This window comes from Grus americana, chromosome 1, assembly GCF_028858705.1.
Source record: "Grus americana isolate bGruAme1 chromosome 1, bGruAme1.mat, whole genome shotgun sequence".
Taxonomy (NCBI): Eukaryota; Metazoa; Chordata; class Aves; order Gruiformes; family Gruidae; genus Grus; species Grus americana.
In genome coordinates, this window is record NC_072852.1 from 154,875,725 (window position 1) to 154,896,356 (window position 20,632).

At 46.8% G+C, this 20,632-nt stretch overlaps 1 protein-coding gene across 5 annotated transcripts in view; it reads left to right on the forward strand.

The window, feature by feature from the left end:
* Window positions 1-1,420: 1,420 nt before the first annotated feature.
* Window positions 1,421-20,632, forward strand: part of IRS2 (insulin receptor substrate 2) — a 31,922-nt gene continuing 12,710 nt past the window's right edge. The window contains exons 1-3 of one of the 5 annotated variants that reach the window (XR_008577543.1): window positions 1,425-5,318; window positions 6,618-6,713; window positions 7,376-16,004. Coding sequence is in view for 4 of the 5 variants with exons in the window: in XM_054829172.1 (XP_054685147.1) it covers window positions 1,796-5,318; window positions 19,985-20,034 (3,573 nt within the window). In the remaining variant the exon portion in view is untranslated. The other 4 variants (XM_054829172.1, XM_054829192.1, XM_054829179.1 and 1 more) reach the window with 4 other exon arrangements.

Here is a 20,632-nt window from a genome sequence, read left to right on the forward strand (position 1 = left end):
ACCGCGCCGCGCTCAGCGCTGCACTCTTCCCCAGGAGCCGCCACTGCCCTCTCCGGAGGGGCGACAGCCAGGCATCCCCGCCCCGCAGCCCCATCCCGGGCCCCCTGCCCTCCCCCTGCCTTCCCTCGCTCCCGCCGCACAGGGGAAAAGGACTGGCGAGCCCCCCGCCCCTCCCGCCGCCCACCCCGGGCCGGGGCCCCATCCCCGCCCGCCGCCGCCCCCCCGCCCCGCGGCGGTGAGTCGCGCCCCCTCCCCTCCGCCATTCACCTCCCTCCGGCGGCAGGGAGAGAAAGGCGCCCGTTGATTCCCCGGGCGCGGCGGGCACGGCCGGCCCGGTGACTAACGCGCGGGTCCCCGGTAAACAAGCGAGACATCTCGTGCTCCCCACGGCGAGCCCCCGCTCCGCGGGAGGGAGCCGCGCAGACCCCGCACGCCGCGTAAAGGAGCGCGGGTGGGTGGCGGCGGGGGGAGGCAGGGGCCGCGCTCCCCCCCTCGTTCCCTAATTGCCTCGCCGTGCTGTGATCCCCGGGGGGAGCGGGTTCGTTTCCAGAGGAAACGCGGACGCTGCCCTTATTCACCGCTAACGCGAAACGCCCGGATAAATTAATTTTATGTAATTAAAACCGAGTAACAGTGCCCCCCTCCCTCCCTTCCCTAGGTGGCATTTCCTCGCCGCACGTAAATAGCCGCTGCGGGGGGCGGGAGCAGCCGGGCCCGGAGTGGGGGACAGTGACTCCCCGAGCGTTTCGGGGCGGGCGAGGGAAATGGTGGCTCGTGAGGTGGGGGGAGCGTGGGGGCGGCCACGCACGCCGTGCCGCGTGGGCGCGGGCTGACACACCAGGTGGAGGAGTGCGCGTACGGCGGCGGGGGGAGCCGCCGTGCGTGCGTGTGCGAGAAGAGCTGACGCACACACGCGTGTGTGTGGGTGTGCTGGGGGGAGGCTGGCGCACACGCACGCCCGGAAGCTCCGCTCCGGGGGCGGGGGCCCGCAGCAGGCGGGTCGGCAGCACCTGGTGGCCCTGGCGAGCTACGCCGGTGCCCCCCCCGCGTCCCGCCCGCCGAGGCTACGATGGATGGCGACGGACAGCACCGGGGCTCGCCGGGTGCGCTGGCTCTCGGCGCCGTGCCCGCGCCCCCCCGGCACGCTCCCGGCTCCGTGCGCAGAGAGCAGCGGCGGGGGAAGGCGGCTGCCGCTGCTCCTGAGGGGGGCCGGAGGCTGTGGGCGGGAACGCGCCCGCCGCGGAGGGGCGGGAGGGGGGTGGGGGGGCGAGGCTGCCGCCGTCCAACGGTGTCGCGCCGCCTCGCACCCGAGGGCCCGCCTCGCCGTCCCATTGGCGGACGGAGCCGTCCTTCGTGCGGCGCGGCGGCCAATGCGGGGCGGTGCCGGCGGTGTCCGCGCCCCGCCCCGGCTCGGTGTGTGAGCGTCTCGGTAAGGCGGCGGTCACGTGTTGTTTTGCTCTTTAGTTGGGGCACTCGGTGCGCGATGTGTTACTTACGGCGAAACTCCCGCCGGCAGCAGCCGCAGCGGCACCAGCAGCAGCGGCCGGGGAGCGGCAGCGGCGCCGCCGGTACCCGAGCCGGGGAGGACGCCGGGCGACCGCCGGCAGCACTCGCTGCCTAGAGGCGACGGCGGAGGACCCCGCTGCGGCTCCGGGTAGCCGCGCTCTTCCTGCGAAGGAATAACTTCATTTTACCCGCTTCACCCTCCGTCCTTTTCCCGCGGCGCTCGGCCCCCAACCCCGCTCAGCGGCAGCAGCGAGAGGAGCCGGGCGGCGCTCCCGCCGCGGGGTCGGGAATGGCGAGCCCCGCTGTGATGGGGCTGTTGCCCCCCCTGAGCTCCCCGCCCGGCCCCAACCTGAACAACAACAACAACAACAACCAGGGCGTGAGGAAGTGCGGGTACCTGCGCAAGCAGAAGCACGGCCACAAGCGCTTCTTCGTGCTGCGGGGTCCGGGCGGAGGGGAGGAGGCGTCGGGCGCAGGGGGCGCCCGGCTGGAGTACTACGAGAGCGAGAAGAAATGGAGGAACAAGTCCGGGGCGCCCAAGCGGGTGATCGCCCTGGACTCCTGCCTCAACATCAACAAGCGGGCGGACGCCAAGCACAAGTACCTCATCGCCCTCTACACCAAGGACGAGTACTTCGCCGTGGCGGCTGAGAACGAGCAGGAGCAGGAGGGCTGGTATCGGGCTCTCACCGACCTGCTCAACGAGGGCAAGGCGGCTTGCCAGGGGTCCCCCCACCGCCACCTCGCCTCCCCCTTCTCCGCCTCCTGCAGCGCGGCCGCCGCCTCCCTGGCCGCCGCCGGCGAGGACCTCAATTACGGGCTGATCACCCCGGCCACCGCTGCTTACCGGGAGGTCTGGCAGGTGACGCTGAAGCCCAAGGGCTTGGGGCAGAGCAAAAACCTCACCGGCGTCCACCGGCTCTGCCTCTCGGCCCGCACCATCGGGTTCGTGCGCCTCAACTGCGAGCTGCCCTCTGTCACGCTGCAGCTGATGAACATCCGCCGCTGCGGCCACTCCGACAGCTTCTTCTTCATCGAGGTGGGGCGCTCGGCGGCCACCGGCCCCGGCGAGCTCTGGATGCAGGCGGACGACTCGGTGGTGGCCCAGAACATCCACGAGACCATCCTGGAGGCCATGAAGGCGCTGAAGGAGCTGTCCGAGTTCCGGCCGCGCAGCAAGAGCCAGTCGTCGTCCTCCTCCTCTTCCGGGGGTGCCGCCGGGCCCGGCGGCAGCGGCGCCTCCGCCACCCACCCCATCACCGTGCCCGGCCGCCGGCACCACCACCTGGTCAACCTGCCTCCCAGCCAGACCGGCCTCCTCCGCCGCTCCCGCACCGACAGCCTCGCCGCCGGCGCCGGCACCAAGTGCACGCCGTGCCGGGTGCGGACGGCCAGCGAGGGCGACGGCTGCCGGGTGGGCTCGGTGGCCGGCAGCCCCATGAGCCCGGGCCCCGTGCGGACCCCCCTCAGCCGCTCGCACACGCTCAGCAGCGGCGGCGGCGGGGGCCGGCAGGCGGGGAAGCTGCTGCCGGTGCTGGCCGGCGGCGGTCTCCAAAGCAGCCGCTCCATGTCCATGCCTGCCTCCCACTCCCCCCCCTCCGCCACCAGCCCCATCAGCCTCTCCTCCAGCAGCGGCCTCGGCTCCGAGCCTGCCCACCCGCATCACCCGCAGCGCCCGTCCAGCGGCAGCGCCTCTGTCTCCGGCTCCCCTAGTGACGCCGGCTTCATGTCCTTCGACGAGTACGGCTCCAGCCCGGGCGGCGACATGCGGCCCTTCTCCTCCTCCTCCACCGCCAGCAACCGCAGCAACACCCCCGAGTCGGTGGCCGAGACCCCCCCGGTGCGGGACCCCGGGGGCGGCACCGACCTCTACGGCTACATGGCGATGGAGCGGCCCCCGAGCGGCCGCTTCTGCTACCGGCCCTGCCCCGACGCCGCGGCCGACAGGGGCCATCGGAAGCGGACCTACTCCCTGACCACCCCGTGCCGGCAGCGGCCCGCCCCGCCGCAGGTCTCCTCCGCCTCCCTCGACGAGTACACGCTGATGCGCGCCACCTTCGCCGGCAGCGCCGGCCGCCTCTTCCCCTCCTGCCAAGCCGGGGCTTCCCCCAAAGTGACCTACACCCCCTACCCCGAGGACTACGGGGACATCGAGATCGGCTCCCACCGCAGCTCCGGCAGCAGCAGCACCAACCTGGGGCCGCCGGCAGGGGGGGGAGGACGAGGAGGAGGGGGAGATGATGACGGCTACATGCCCATGACCCCCGGCGTGGCCGCAGCCTTGGGGCAGGGAAGCCGGGGCAGCGACGACTACATGCCCATGAGCCCCACCAGCGTGTCCGCCCCCAAGCAGATCCTGCAGCCTCGGGCGGGGGTGGGTGGCGGGTCCCCCGGCAACGGGAGCAGCTACAAGACTAGCTCACCCGGGGAGAGCTCCCCTGACGATAGCGGGTACATGCGGATGTGGTGCGGCTCCAAGCTGTCTGTGGAGAGCTCAGACGGGAGGCTGAGTAACGGCGACTATATCAATATGTCCCCTCGGGACCCCCAGCATGTGCCCCAGGCTCCCTCCCTCACCCCCCCGGACTTCTTTTTCGCCCCTTCGGGGCACGGGTCCAGCGAGCCCCCCAAGCCCAGCTGCTATTCGTACAGCTCCTTGCCCCGCTCCTACAAGAGCCAGGGCCTGGTGAAAGACAGTGACCAGTATGTCTTCATGAACTCCCCGGGGAGGATGATCCCAGAGGAGGCGGTGTGCGGAGCGGGCCAGTCGCCCGCCGGTCACTTTGCCCCCTCCAGCCACACGGTGCCTTCGCCCCTGCGGCACAGCCGGACCGAGAGCTTCCTGAGCCAGCGGTGTCAGCGGGTGGCCCGGCCCAGCCGCCTCTCTTTGGAGACCTTGCGGACGATGCTGCCCAGCATGAACGAGCACCCTCTGCCACCCGAGCCCAAGAGCCCCGGCGAATACATCAACATCGACTTCGGGGACGCTGCCGTCTACTCGCCCCCCTCGCTGCCTGCTGACAGCCCGGCCTCCTCCCTGGGCTCAGGCACGGGGCAGAGGCGCTCCCCTCTCTCCGACTACATGAACATTGACTTCGGGTCACAGTCGCCCTCCCAGTCGGGCACGGTCTCGGTGGGCTCCCTGGAAGCGCTCTCGCCAGGCTCTTCCTCCAGCACCAGCCAGCCCGATGGGCGCTACCTGAAGGCGGCTGTGGGGGTGGCTTGTTTGTCCAGCCCATCCGATGGTGGGGATTACACTGAGATGACCTTTGGGATGGCCACCACCCCACCTCAACCCATCGTTCAGAAGCCAGAAAGTGCCCGGGTCACCAGCCCCACAGCTGGGGTGAAGAGGCTCACCCTTTCTGGGGTGGAGGCTTTCATTCTCTCCAGCCCTCCCCCAGACCCGAACCGGGGGGCCAAGGTCATCCGGGCAGATCCCCAGGGGCGCAGGAGGCACAGCTCGGAAACTTTCTCCTCCACCACCACTGTGACCCCCGTGTCCCCCTCCTTCGCACACAACCCCAAACGGCACAACTCGGCCTCGGTGGAGAACGTGTCCCTCAGGAAAAGCGAAGGCCTGGAGGAGGAGCAGGGTAGCAGCCCCATGTGCCGGGAGACCTCGGCTGGCTTCCAGAACGGCCTCAACTACATCGCCATTGACGTGGTGGACGGGACCCTGGCAAACTGTGACAAAGCCAGGTCGAAAGCCAGGCACGTCCTGAACGGGGGCATCAACGGAGTGGAGATGAGCGCCTATGCCAGCATAGACTTTCTGTCTCACAACCTGAAAGAAGCGAGTGCTGTGAAAGGTGAGTAGCTACGTCTGCCAGTGCCTGCCACGCGTGTTTGTGCTTAGTGTTTGTTTCTCACCGCGGGGTTGTGTTTTGTTGGGTAGAGCGCTCTCCCTCCTCGCTTTCTTAAAAATCTCTTTCCCCCCAACATGTCCTGTAATAAACAGTCTTGGAGGAACTCCAAGAGGATCGTTGTATGAGAAGAAGTTTAATTTTGGGATATTTGTTTGCGTTTGAATTTTACTATGCTATTAATATGAGTGTATACTTCTGGGTACCCCAATAGAAGCTAATGTTTACACCGTTACTATGTTTGGGCTGTACTTCAGAGTTTTCTTATGTAAGATTTTGGAAAGTGTTTGGAAAATGTGACCAAAATAGTTTATGTTAATGCAGCTTCTAAATACTATTTAAAAATGTAAAGTGATTGAGTTAAAAAAACAGGATTGTTGGACTGAGGACATCAGATTACAAAAAAATCCTTGGCTCTTTAGTTCGGAAGGTCAGTCATACCGAAATGAGAAGGATAAATTTAATATATTGATTTTGAAATATCTTATCTCTTGCAAAAGTTTAACAGTAAATCATGGTGAGCATGGAATGTGAATTTAAAATAATAAAATCTTTCCAGAACTGACTATATGCATGAGCTGTTGCATGTTGCATTGCGTATTTCCCTTAAAGGCCCACCCTACGGTGGTGTGTAAGTGCGTTCCAGCTGGCAGCTCCGTCCCAGCATGAATGACCAGTTGGTTGGATTGCAGATACTGGGTGTTCAGAGAGAAAAGCAAACAGAAGAAATCTGAAACTTAGGGTGAGAGAGAATTTAGGTTTTAATTATGTAGCTGTTCCTTTGTCGAGGTGCTAGTTATGCTGTCAAAAAAAAAAAAAAGACGGAAACAAAGAAATACACCCCCCACCTCCCCCATATAGTAACCCACCTCTTAGCAAGTGAGTTTGTACACAACAAACTGTGAGGGCACAGAACAGCCAGTCTGTCAAGGATTAAAAGTTAATGATGAAACACTGGAGGGATTCTCTTTGCTCTTGAATTTATGCAAGACATGGTACTTTAAAGCCGTATGCATATATAGCTGTAATAGATGTTTATGGGTCTAGCCGGGTGAAATGACATACCACGTAAAAGTAGTTGCTTGGAGGTGAGTTACGTATTGCTTCTGTATTCACAGTGCTGATAGAGGTCATCAGGAATAAGCAAAGAGCAACAGTTTGTAAGAGGCACTTGCAGGTTTTTTTTCTTCTGTTTTCTTAGTAGCTAGTTGATTTTGAAGAAGAAAATATTTTCTCTTTTGATAGGAGGTACAGGAGGATGGAAAAGATGAGAGATCCACCGTTTGCAGAGCAAGCTTTGAGCCTAATTAAGACGAGAGGATTGTTGAATGAAATGGCAAGGTTTGAAAGGATGAAGGCTTATTCTGAATGGCTGGAAGGGTTGAGGGCAGAGCGTTATTTGTCTGTTGTTAGTTTTGCTGGGCTCGTCTGCAGGATCCCCGTGGCTTGCCCCGGACCGGTGCGGATGCTGCCGTTACCGCGCTCCCCCGCCGGCCTTGGCAGTGCGGTCCCGGGCGCCAACGAGCTATCGCGCCCCTTGCTCTGCAAATTCGTACTTTTTTTTTTTTTTTTTTTTTCCGCCAAAACCGAGGAGTTTTTCTTGAGCCACCTACGGCCCAACTGCAAACCAAGCCCCATGTTGGGAAAGAGCTATTTCCACAACATTCCCCAAACTGCTGACCCTAAGGCGGGAAGGGGGGGGGGGAGCAGGGGGAGGGGAGCGGGCACCAGTTACCGAGAAAACGTGGAGTGGATGGGAGCGCGGTGAGCAGAGCCGGAGTGAAAGAGCTGATAAGAGCAGATAAGCAGGGGGAACCGGCTGCTGTCCTTCCCATCCAGTAAACAAAAGGATAATGCAATAAACATAGCCGTGTTAATTTGGTACACGGCGTACTGAGGAGAGGGTTCAGTTCTGCTCTGTATTTGCCAAAGGGTGGTTATAAGCTCGCCTTATTTTAATATTTAATCAGCATGCGTATTTATTTTTCCTCTTTTCCCGTAAGCTTTTTAAACGCAGACCACATCGGAGAAGTGTTCTGGGGAAGCTCGTTGAGATTCACTGGCTGACTTCTCCATCGCCCCGCTTCCCTGAGAAGCGCGCGTGCCTGCTGGGCGCACCCAGGGTCGGGGGGCTCGGGGATGACTGTGGCCGGTATCGGGCCATGGCGGTAAGGAAAAAAACCCACACGAGCATCATCAGTCAGCAGCGTGCAGGGTTAGGTACCAAACCCAAGGTTTTCAGGTTAATTGCGCATATGGCAGGCGAACTGGAACAGTCACAGCATGGGGAAGAAATACATCACAAAGGACTTTATTGGTGTGAGTCGAAGCAAGTCGTTAACTTCTGCAAATTTCCTAGTTTCTCTTCTGGTTTTCATTGGGATTTCACACTGAAGTTTGTTTACGGAAAGACTTCTGCCACTGTTGAAAAAGATCACCAAGTATTGTGGCAGTGTATTTAAATTTCAAACATGGTGATTTGGGAGACTACTAAGAATTTCTTGTTTTACAGAGAAACACGTATGCAGTTGAAAGAAAATTGTTTTTTGAGCATAAGCAAGATTATTTTAACACAGTAGTAATTCAGGTAGATTTGAGAGAATCTAATTTTGTAAAAATTAATGGTTCGCACAAGAGATAGCTTATATATAATCAGCATTGTTTACTTAGTTGTTTGCACTTTTTTCAAATTTTGTTTTTTGACTATATTAGCAAAGTGAGAAGCTTTACTTCTTCAGAACTTCTTCACAAACCAAGAGCGGTTTCTAGCAATTTTCAAACAATGGAGAAGTCACATTTATTTAATATTTAGAACAGGAGAGTCTCAGAGATACAGGGTATACAAACAAGCTCCTCATAGTTACCTTCTCAGTAAATTAATATTTCTATTTGTGTAAAATACATGTAGAAACCCAGTTTGAATTCTTCCTGAAGGCCTGTAGCAGTAGATGTGTTTTTGTGGGGATAAAGGGAAATTATTTGTATCATGTAAAGGTGGCTGGTTTTCACCCATAGCTTGTCTATCAGTAACTTGCCTCTGCTGTAGGGAGTGCTGTGCTTTTGGAAATCTCTGTCCATATTACCCTGTCGTGGCAAGAGCAAGCAAGTGCACCCACAACTGCTGTCAAAACAGAAAAATTAAAAGGTCGCTTGAAATTACTGGTTCGTTTAGTTTTACTGTGTTCTGAAAGTGTGCAACTATTTAAGAATTGGAGAAACACTTGCCTTCACCTGATGTATAAATAAAATAATACTGTTACTGGTTGGTTAAAACTTGTTACTTGCTGATAATTAGCCTTTGTTCTTAAATTATGACCGCTTCTTTGCTTAAAAACGTATGAACTGTGTATGGTTTTCATTATTTATGGAGACGTTTACACTCATTTTTCTCATATAGTGTAGTGTAAATTATTTATTCTAGTATATTTATGACAGATTACACCCAATAACGATGTGACGTTTTATGGTGGATCTTAGTTCTATTGAAATCAAATGGCAGTTTTGTGTCTATTTCGGTGGGGTTAAGATTATACCCTTGGTGTGTAATACTGAAATTCTTAAGTAAAATTCCCATTAAATTTACTGGGTGTGTAATAGGGAATTTTGCTTAATTGAAAACACCAGACTTGGGTGGGTTATCTTTAATTTTGTTTTCTTTTCCATTAACAAAATGCTCTGTAACTTGTAAATGTTTCTAGTAGTTGGACTAGTTTTCTAAAATTGAACAGATACTATGTGTAATGGTGCAAAAAACCCTCCAAAACCCTGAGGGTTGTTTTCCTCCTGTGTTAGTTTCTTTTGTCTTGATTTATTTAAAGAAGTCGTCATCTGTAATGCATATATTTAAGATCGTAATAAGGTGATTTTTGATAATAATGACCCCCTCGCCTTGTCAATTAGCTCTTACTTTTGTGAGAGTTTTATGATTGCACCTAAACAATAAAAAGCCTATCTTAAGAAATCTCTTCCTGTGTCTTTCTAATGGCATTTTAGATTCTTGAAGACATAACCCTTGTTTCCTTTTTTTTTTTGTTCTTTTTTTTTTTGTTTGGGATTACTTGGAACAATGAATTATATTATTAGGGTTTCCCCCCCCCTCTAATATGCCAAGTGTCACAAAGTTTTGGTTCTCAGGGCAGCATGAGAATGTTTAATTGTCTTTTTTATAAAACTTGTATTCATTTTTAAATGGTTTCTTAAAAGTATTAAAAAACCCCTATATGCTGTGTTAGAAATCTATACAACTTTCAGTCTTTTTTGAATAAATTAGTTGTAAGTGTAGTAGCTTCTCTTATTGATAAGTTCTGTGAGAACATCAGAATTAAAGCAGAAAGAACTGAACTACTTTTAATACCTTACATTTTTTTTTTACCTCTTACGCTTAGAATTTAAAAAACAATGTTTTCTTTTACTACCTCTAGAAATGCATTTGTTGCTCAGACTATATTTCAGAGGTGACCAAACCAAGATGGCTAGGTCTGAACCTAGCAGTGCCATATGTGAAACAGGAAATGTAAACTGAAGTTATCTAAGATTAAATAATGCCTTTGATATTTTTAATTATGTTGATTATATGGATGTCAGCTTTTTACAAGCAGACAGAATATTAAAATGTGTAACATGTATTAGACTTTTATTTTCCTTTATACTTTAAATTATGTTTAACTATACAGCTCATAGAAAGAATGTCATGGTTACTTTGAGTCATTTAAGATAAATTGTTATAGGCCAAGTGAATGGTGGGTTTGTTCTAAAATGAACCAGTACAGTCATTGCTCAAGGCAGAGGAAATGCTTAGGTTGATGATTGTTTCTGATTACTTGATTTCTTTCAAGATAGCTACAGAGACTAACGTTCGCTTGTAAGTAAAATGGATAAAGGAATGTTTGAACACAAAGAGCATTAGGATGTGTTTTACATGGTGGTGATTTTTTTTTTAATGAGGGAATAACATGGGTTTCTTTACACTTGGTTTACTATTATTTTTAAATAGGATTAATTACACTGGAATGCTGAAGTGGTATAAAAGTTGAAACACATCAAGCATCCACAGAAAAATTCGGCTAGATTTAGTGGATGCAATCTAACTTCTCTTTCTATTCAGCAGTTAAATGACAACATAGGTACATCCATGTATTTTCTGTTTATATATCAGATTTTCTCTAAAGCGTCATTAATACGTTTCTTTTGAAAGTAATAAACACATAAAGAAATAGCTCTATCTGGGGTCTTTTTTTTTTTTTTTCTTCTCCAATTTGTTGAGGTATAGCGTGCTTTTGTACTGGTCATCCATATGTTTTCTCTTTGTGTCTAGGTGTGTTGTGTATTAGTCAAGATATAGTTCAGCAGAGTTTGTGGAAGTTTAAATGTTACATGCGAAATAACAATTTAAAGCGAGTATAGTGACTGATTTGATAAATTCGGATGTGTAATTAGGAGGGTGACAACTCTTTGTTTTTTGTTGTTGTTTCTTACAGTGTTTGCTTAGAAGCTATCTGTGTATGGATGGTAATCAGTAGCATCCCTTGAGGTTTTTAGAAGCCAGTGTAGTGACCCCAAAGTTCAGATATGTTTTGTTTGTGTGTCTGTTATCTGGCGTGTAGCTATTTTTAAAGTTTTTGTGTGTATGGATGTGTAGGGGGTCAAGAGTGGCAGCCTTGAAAAGCCAAGTTCAGCTGAGCAGTCCCCTTGCTGCCGGTTGTTGAAAAGGCTGGTTTTCCTCCATCGACCTTTCCAAAGGAAAACTTTCCTTGGGTTTTTGGGTTGGTTGGTTTTGGGTGCTGGGGTGGTTTTTTGGGTTTTTTTTGGGCAGGAGGGGAAGGGGGTTTTACCTAAAGGCAGCTGAGACAAATATGAGTGTATCCAGCACATGAGCATCTCGGGTTAGTCGGTCCTCCAGGCGCTCTCAAGAGCCAGCAGCAGTAAAGAGCCAGCAAGGGTGACGGCTCCCACGTCTTTTAAATGCAAGCTGTAAAGTAGCATGAATTTTTCCCCTGCATCTCTTGTCAGTTACAGAGGAAACCAGGATTACTGGTTTAGATTGTATTTGCAGTTTCCACGTTAATTTAGGTAGGATGAATCCCTTAGTTGTAGGGTTGTAAGGGTTTGTATTTAAAGCAAGCTTTTAAGACTTAGGCATTATAAGCCTGATCCAAAACACAGAGAAATCAATGTAAAGATTGCTTACATCTTTACAGAGGCTTACCTAACAAAATACACTTCATTTGTAAGTAACATTTGAGGCCGACTCAAAGACAGCAGTAGTACGCAATCTCCGCTGTGTTGCCAGTCAGTAACGAATAACTTTCCTGAGGAATAGGAATGATCACAGCGGCTGGTCTGGGAAGTGCGTGCACATTTGCGTGGAGTTGTGCTATTGCTTGGTAGCTGAAGTGAAAAACGGGCGTTAAAGTAGCACTGTTTAGGAAAGACGTTCAGTCTGATCGGGAGAATTCCCTTTGGAAATTGATTTAAAAGACCAAAGACAATACTCAACGCTCTGTTACTGTCCAGGTTTTTTTACTTTCAAAAATTTTTTTCAAAACAAATGGTCTCAATTTTTTTTAATCAGCGATTATGGCCCAACAGTGTGTATAGGTGTATCAAAAAAAGTAATTAAAACAATCTAGTTCTTGCACACACTGAAGGGCAATACACTCTGGGAAGAGGAACATTACAAGTTAACAGTGGGGAAATACTTTCCAAAATAAACATCACTGATAGTAGGGTTTGTTTGGGGTTTTTTTTTGTTGTTTATTTTCAAATACAGATTTGCCAGTCTCAGTTAAATGAAAGTTATTTTTAGAGTGTGTTTTTTGTCTCAGTAAATCAATCACAGAAATAGTTAAGGGAGAAAACCAAACCCAAAAAAACAACAAAACAACCCATGCCCTAGGCCTAAGCCCCCATCTCTGATGGTAACATTTACATTGCAGAAGAGTGATGCAATAGCTTGATTCCATAGATTAGGAATGATTCAGTGTTTTGTTTACATTATTTGTCAATCTCTTCAGCATCCTAGAGGAGAACACTTCCTTCCTGGCAGATGGCAGCCCCAGGGCCATGCACCTGCCATTACAAGCACTACGCACTAGTAATCTACCCCAGCATCGCTGTTGACAAGAGGCTAATGATTGGAGACTGTCTGCCTGACAGCCTAAACAAAATAGGAACATATTTGTCCTTCAGCGAGGGTCTGAGAGATCTTAGGAAGGACGGTCAGGACAGTATACTGAAGAATTACAATGGAATTTAATCTAGACCTCTTTGGTAGTGTTTGCATTGCGAGCCACTTTTAAGATAATGATGCTGCAGAAAGCGAATGATGTCTCAAAGAAGGGATTTTCTGTTTCTCTGGCAGAGCGATAGCCGACTTTATATTAATAGCTCTGTGTCGATGGGAGGAAGGCTTGCATGATTTAGCTGGCCATGCCACGGTCCTCTGCAGCAGAGTCTGCCCTCGCTGGAAGTGGGGGGTCGGACGTACTTGTGCAGGGCTCCGTCTTGTGCTGCTAAGTGGAGCCAAAAAAGAAAGTCAGAAGGTCTCTTTAATTGTTTGAGTGGTGTGTTTGATGCTTGCATAATGCATTCCTGTTTCAATCATTTCGTTTGTAATAGTATATGCTTTTATTATGTCATTAGACCAGGATCTCTTATTTTATCTTCTATTCCTTTCTCTTAGGCATTTATGTGTGTTTGCTTTTCTTCTTTGAAATAAGTGGGCGACATTTCTAGGGGACGCTACCCAAGGCGAGGGTATCTTTGAAGTAGGCCAGGATGTTCTTTGCTAAATTTAAAAACTACCCAAATATTACCCAGAGTTTGTAGAGTATTAAGCAGGATTACATGACGCACGGATTAGACATTGTTGAGCAGCTTGTTTTTGTTTGAAGGGGTCAGAAATGGAGGCACGGGGGCTTTAGTGTGATGCCAAAATAGCAAACTTGCTGATACCAGAAACAGCAGAAGTTTCTTAGAAACAGTAAAACACAGTGGAGAACTTTCCAAGCTTTTCCAAGTGATGCTTTAGTAAAATTTGTATGATGCGTGCTGCGATGATGAGCGTAAGCTAATGAAACTCATTGTTCCATTTGGTCTCAATTTCCAAATCCGTTTCACAGAGACTTTAGAGTAAGAACAACACTCTAAGTGCAACTTGAGGCAGAGGACTTTGCTTCTCTTCAGTCAAAGACAATCCAATAAATCATTCCAGTAACAGTGGAAAATCATGTCAATGAAATAAGATCTAAGCAGTTTTAGATTTGTCTGTTGTGTTCTGTCCTCCCAGACAGTATCTTATTTAAGAAACATTGTTTAATACAGTCCTAATGTCCAGTTTAACCCCTCATTAAATCAGCTAATGTATGGAATGAGAACTCTGAAGATTTTTTTAAATTTTTTTTTTTCCCTTTGGATCTAGGCTTTTGCTCACCAGAAGTCACCAGATTGATTGAGCAAGACATCTGACAGTCTTTTGGGGGAGAGTTAGGCTTAACTCTTACATAGGAGACAGTAGTGTTGAACGGTTGCTCAAGAACAAGAAAACAGTAGTGATGCTGGCTTAGTCTGCCTTCACTGATGGAGATAACAGGCTACAGAGAGTTATGTATAATAACTGCTAATGCTACATTTTAGCACTATGTAAAAGAAACAAAAATAGGATGGACAAACACATGAAAACCTCAGTTTTCTAGTTAATGCAAAACCCCTTTACATCACCAAATTGACTGCTTCAACTATCGTGGTCACTCTACTGCTTGAATTATTGAGAAGTTATGGTGTGAATTTCTTCTGTAGTCTTTTTGCCAGTTTCTCTGATACTGAATTTTTTCTAAAAACTCCAGTGAGTGGTTTTAGTTTACTTTAAAAGGCAGACTAAATGTCAGGTGATGTGTCTAACCAAAATTTTCACTGATACCCCAAAAAAGACTTCTTGCAAGGGAATTATCAGATATGGCTCTGGAAAGCGGAGGTAGAATTCTTCTGTAAGGCAGATGCACTCGGTCATGTTGTAACATCATTTGTTTTTACAATGTAAAAATTTGGAGAACTTTATAGGAGGGTGGACTTGCATCTTTTACAACAGGTTTCAGTCCTGAACGATTATTTCTGTCAAAATTAATGAAATATAACTATAATGTACTGTCTCTTTAACATAACAAAAAGTTACGCCTTTGTTGTAACAATCTTGTACAGAAACTATTAATATTAATCACCATCACAAATCTTTATCAAAGTTGTGAACTATAAAAAGTCACTTTATAATAAAATTATTTACAACTAATTAGTTTTGATCTAGCATAAAACTTTGAACATCTATATTTGGATTTGGAATCAAACTTCTATAACTTAATGCAAGGGTGAAGTTAGAGAATTAGCGCTCAGGACTTTAACAGTAGTTACAGAAAAATGACTATGTGAAGGAGTATTAGGAATAAACATCTGTGTCCATATTTATATGATCCTGAGGCACAGAATACTTGACAGAATTGGCCATAAACCTAAAATGATTAGTACTTATTACTTTATAATCCCAATAGGCTAGCAGTTATTCTCACAAATACCAGCGAGAGATTCTAACATGCACCAATGAGTGCTATGATAATACTACTTTCTTTTGGATATCTACGGAAAGGTAACTTAGTACACTGTTCTGTTTCAGTCTTCAAATGTCAAATGAAAATACTGTCAAGATAAGCTTTTAACTTTAACCATAACTGGTGTGTTTTTAAATAAATGGTAGATTGCGTAGGTTCCAAATAAATAAATTGGTAGTACTCGCTTGTTGAATGTTAGCCAATAGGATGATTTCCAGATACAAATGCACCAATGTGTTTCAGCAGTGTAAGTAATTTCTAGTCCAGGTCCTCTCTTAATTTTTCTCTGTTAGTATGAATGTTCAAGTGACAGTAAACAAAAAGCTTTGTCAGACATGAGATAGTCCATCTGTTATTTAAAAAAAAAAAAGTCAGAATCTGATAGTAGTGAAATAGCTGGACTTTTTTGTTATTGATTTTTAGTAGAACTAGAATTCAGCCCTCAGGAAATAAATCGATTGACTTTTATTTTAATAAATGTATACTCGACTATGCTAGGAAGTGGAAACAATACACTTGGATCTTGCAGCGTGAGTGAGCACGGTCAAACTGGTGTGTCTGAATGCAGAGGGAGCTGGTCTGTGCTGTGAAAGAGCTACGTAGGATGTTTAGATACCACGCTGCTGCTGATGGAGTCATTGCGAGAGGTCATTTAGAGACTCTTCTGCGAGTCTGAAATTATTCCCTAAGTCTTGAGTCTGCTTCATCGGTCACGAACATGGCAAGCTTTAACTTGCCATACTGGCCATGTGGCTGCTATGTTGTCATATTAAGAGAAAATACTGCAATATTTTCTATTCCTCTCACTCCTCGGTAGATGTTTTCCATTTTCTTTGTACTCATAGATTGGCTGTTGTCACTTTTGCAGGGTGATAACGTTTCAACCATACTATTTTATGAGAGTTAGTTACATGATATTTTTGATCATCTAGATTCAGGCTTGTATTCTACTTATTTTTACTTTGCAAAAGAATATAATTGTATTGATTTTTACTAATAATTTCTATATTGTTATAGTGCAGCTTGCTCTGTTTCCTTAATTAAGCATAGGAGGAGCAGAATGCTGAAGTTTGGGTTTTTTTTTTAAATAAAAATAAAAAAGGGTGCTGGGACTTTAGAACATGTACCTGGGAAATAGCTCTTTTGAGGACTGATGTGGAGGAGACAACTTTAGACTCTCCACCATGAGCAGAATGAAGTGTATACATCTTGTCCTTAGTCGGGTATCTTAACACTGAAGATGTTCTTGGTATTTTCAGTTAGTTTGCTTTAGATCCCAGCCCCTTTATCAGGCACTGATTTTTCACTTATCTTTTTGAGCCGTACGTTTTGTAAAGGGCTGAGCAGCTGACTCTTCATTCCAATCTGGAGGCAAAGTTCTGCTGAAGATGGCAAAACAGTAGACAAATAAGTCTTTTTTGAAACTGTATGTTAAATTTCTTCTTTGCAATCTTTTAATCACATAAACCCATTGTTTTATTGGACTGTGAAGTGACTTTATCTTACTCGTTAAGCGTAGCTGTGGTTTTGTGTGTATGTGCGTGGACATAAGCAAGATCTTCATTTTCCTTTGGTAGTCAAACATTTCACATTTTGGCATGTCTCAAAATATATTAACTCATTATATGCATCAGATACAAACAAAGCAAATTCTTACATGGAAGAAAGGAATAAAGTGTATTTGATACAAAAAAGCCTGTTCTCTCATCAGTTAAAAAAAGCACTGTGCTAAAAAGAATTATATTTGGTAACTGTCAGTTAATCCAGGAGCAGGACACTCTTGTCCAAATTCCCGTGATTGAATTTAGGAAAAACATTGGAAATAAGTGGTACCCATATTAGTACAGGATACAGCATATGAGTGTAACTGTTGGAATGAACAGCATTGCTATCTGTCTTTTTTAAGTCTGAAATTCTGTTTCTTCTTTGGATCAGATGCTACCGGAGGGTTTTTTCCTAGTATGTGTCTTTGTTTTGGTGTATACAGTGTCACCTGTCTTGAACTTCTCCTCTGCTTCTGTAATGGGGTAACTTTTAATTTGATGGAGGTTTCCAAGATTTTTCATAGCAGCGATGAGATGTTAATAGGGGAGGCTTGCAACCATTTCTCTTCTTTCTCATGGATTGTCTTAGGTCCCTTTTTGGGCCATTTGTGACCACATAATATCTTTTTGGAATAGTAATAATTAATTACTTCAATTAATTTTTCCAGTGTACTTTAATTAAAAATAGCTAATGGAAGTAAGGCCCTCTGATACAGTATAAAGTAGTCCGTGGACTGTAATTTGGGAAGCTGTGATGTGGAGGAACCAGTCATTTACAGCCTGTTCATGCTGGGTTTATTTTATATGTGTTTTATGGAAATGGTTAAGTGATTTTGCCCAAGTCTTATTCCTGCTGTATAGGGAAGTGTGTCTGTTGTCTCTTGTCTCAAACATAGATTGAATCTCACTTTTTTTTTTAGACTTTTTTGATCACATTTGGAGAGGCTGAGGCATCAAAGTGGAAGACACTGTTAAAATTGTTGTGCCTTTTATTTAGTGCCTCACGTTGGTTGGTTGGGTTTTCCTCCTCGTAAACAGGCATCTTGTGATAGCTGCAGAAAAGTTTTAGTAGGATTGTTTAGCACAGACGGGATGGGATTATTTGCAAGCCAAGGAAAGATATTTCAGAGGATGCCATTTATCTGTGTTTTTCTGAACAGGTTTTGTGGAATTCACCTATGCTGGGTTCCTATTTTGGTCAGATGGACACGAGTACAATTAAAAGGGAGAAATATCTTCATCTGAGGCCACAGGATGACCACAGGACTTCAAAATCTTAGGGGACCTTAGTGTGGGTGTTCTGAGCGAAGCTGCTTAATGCCTTCTGTGTTGCAGATTCCAGGTCAAGTGTCTCCAGCATGTCCTAAGGGTCTGTCTTCCTGTTTTAGATTTCCACGAATATGGTGGGGTTATCTAGCCAGTGTTCTCGCACGTTACGTAGAACTGAGAGGTTTGGCCCAGTCTATAGACGCCTCCTTTGCTCCTCATTAGGAGTCTGTCGAAACGGTCCTCTTAAAATAAGGATCTGGCTTCCATGAGTAGTCACTGAAAGATATAGGTGCCTTGTAAGTATTGAAGAGGCTGGTCAAAGCCAGACATGAGATGGGCACAAACCTGTCTTCCCTGACTATAGACGGAGCCTATACGCTTCGCATAAACGGAACATCTAACTTCCAGAGGTCTGTGGCTTCTGAGATCAAACTTGCTGCGTGGAGTCTATTTTAAGGAGAAGGACTTGAAATGAGACTGATACTCATGTGTGGATCAGCTGGCGTAGCTAAGTATTCCTGCCTGACCTGGATTGTGCTCTAGTTAGTTGATGATGTATTGTACTTGTTCAGTAAATGTGAAATTAAAAGGGATTTGTGTTTTCTCTAGCTATGCAGCTGCTGCACTGTTGGCTGAGCGCTTCTTAATGTATTTCCTGGTCAATCACAATATGTGAAATATGCAACGGTATCAGGGCCTGAGCACTTGGAAGCAAACTCGGGCTTTCAAGGCGCAGATGCCTTGGGGGAAATACTGGTAATTTGCAAAGTATTTCTTCATGTGCGTTGTCTGTGATCTTTTCTATACAGTTCTTTGCAGAGCGTCCTTCTAGAACGGCATCTTAGCTTTATGAAGTCTCACCTACCGCACGGTATCCTAAATGAAGTTAAGTTCCTTAACGTGACATCCTGAAGCGTTCATCACACCTATTTGAGATGGCCTAAGCAACTTTAAAGAGCTGGGATGCTGGCAGTGGGAGAAAATACATGCAGGTCTATATGTACTGGAAAGCCTCCCTGAAGTCTAGGAGAATTCTCTGCTGAGCATTGCGGGACTAGAGCCAAACTCTTAAGTATCCCGTCTTAAGTGACAAAGATGGGTTTTAATCTGTGTTATAGAAACAGTCCTGGCAACATAATATAATTTCAAGAAGATGACAGTGTCAGTTATATAGTCGTGTGGTCAGATACGTTGCTGTAAGTAAAATGTATTTCTCAAAAATGCTCTATGAGGTACTAGTGAGCCTTTTTAAGAAAATTAAGCGTCATTGCTTGCTTATAAACTTATCTACTGGCAACAAATCGGGGGAGCCATAAAACAAAACAAAGACACCTGTGTGAGAGCACTTGGGAGAGGAGGAAAAAACAGAACTGGTGAAACAGTAGAGCACAGCTCTGTGTAAATATTTACTGAGCTCTCGTAATTACAGAAGAAAGCGCGTGTTGCTCTGGCATTAGCGATATTGCACGTAAATGATGCTAATTTTTTTGGTCTTTTTTTTTAAAAAGTCTCGGAAGTTTTGAGAAAAGTGCTGTGAAATCGCACAGTGCTCTGACAGCACAGTATTTTTCATATTTTAACAATTTTTTTTTCCATGGGGAAGGTAAAATTTTGTACTGCAGGTCTCACAGCTGAAAAACAATGCAGTAAGTGCTGTTTTCTAAGCTGACATTCATTGCATGCCTCAGATATTCTTGTTCCTTAGGGTAGGTAAAACTTGGCATTTTGCATTCACCTTCTTCAGTTGCCTTTCTTAAAAGTGAAGCTTTAGCATTTGTTTCGTCTTGCAGAGCTACTGAATGTGGGTTTGCTTCACTTCATTTCTGCAGTACACTATTAGATGGGGAGGATTCAAGGCACATCCAGTGGAGCTGAGAACGATCTCATTCATTCAGTATAATCTGTGTTTCTTGCTTGAGAAAAAAAGTAAAATATGAGTAAGACAGAGGAGGTAATTACTCTATATGCTTTCTACTATTGCAAGTTATTTTTATGATCAGCTTCCGGTTTTGAAACTGGTGTTCTCGGAATTTTAACCACCAAAATTGCTTTTCCAAACAGTTTACCAAGCTTTTTGCCTCTGCTTTCCAACAGAGTATGTTAGCCTCCAGGAATGATATGTGGATGATATTTATGATGCCCATGTGACAAAAATACATCCTCCCCTTTCATGTCTTAACATAGTACTACCTTCTCTATGCAGTACAATCCATATCAGCTTCAGAAGGAAATGCCAATTCATCTCAAGATTAAACTCGGAGCAGGAACTTACAGGTGCCCCTGTTTGTTTTTAAAAATGCAACATAAAAATGTTTGTTTTATTTGTCTAGCATTTCTTAGAAATGCATTTGATGCAAGGGAGAATACAATCCAGTTTGTAAATAAGAAATCTACAAATACTGTTCTTTGAGACATTATTTTGCTTTGATTACTACGGCGTTTGTCTGTTTATTGAAGGAATGGCAGGAAGTATCTGCTGGGGATTGCGTTAGAGAAAGAGTGGCAGTTTTCAGGGAGACTTAGTGGGTTGCTGTCGAGTGATAAGTATTAAGGCGCAAATGGATGAAGGTGTTGAAATCAACAGGGAGAGGGCACCTGGCTAAATATTTGAATCTGGCTTTCAGACAGTAACCGCGGTGCCAAGCGTAGCTGTGGGTGCAAGCCTGTAGTCCCACGGAAGTTAAGGAGACCTCTGCTCATGGTCGTGAGTCCTTTTAGAAACATTATCTGGAGAGATGATCATAGCCCCGTTGTGCACCTGAGAAAAGGGTAAGATGTTTTGATCGATCTCCATGGAGGTATTATAAAGTATTTGCTTAAACTCAACTCCTTTGTTCCTGGGCAGGATCTG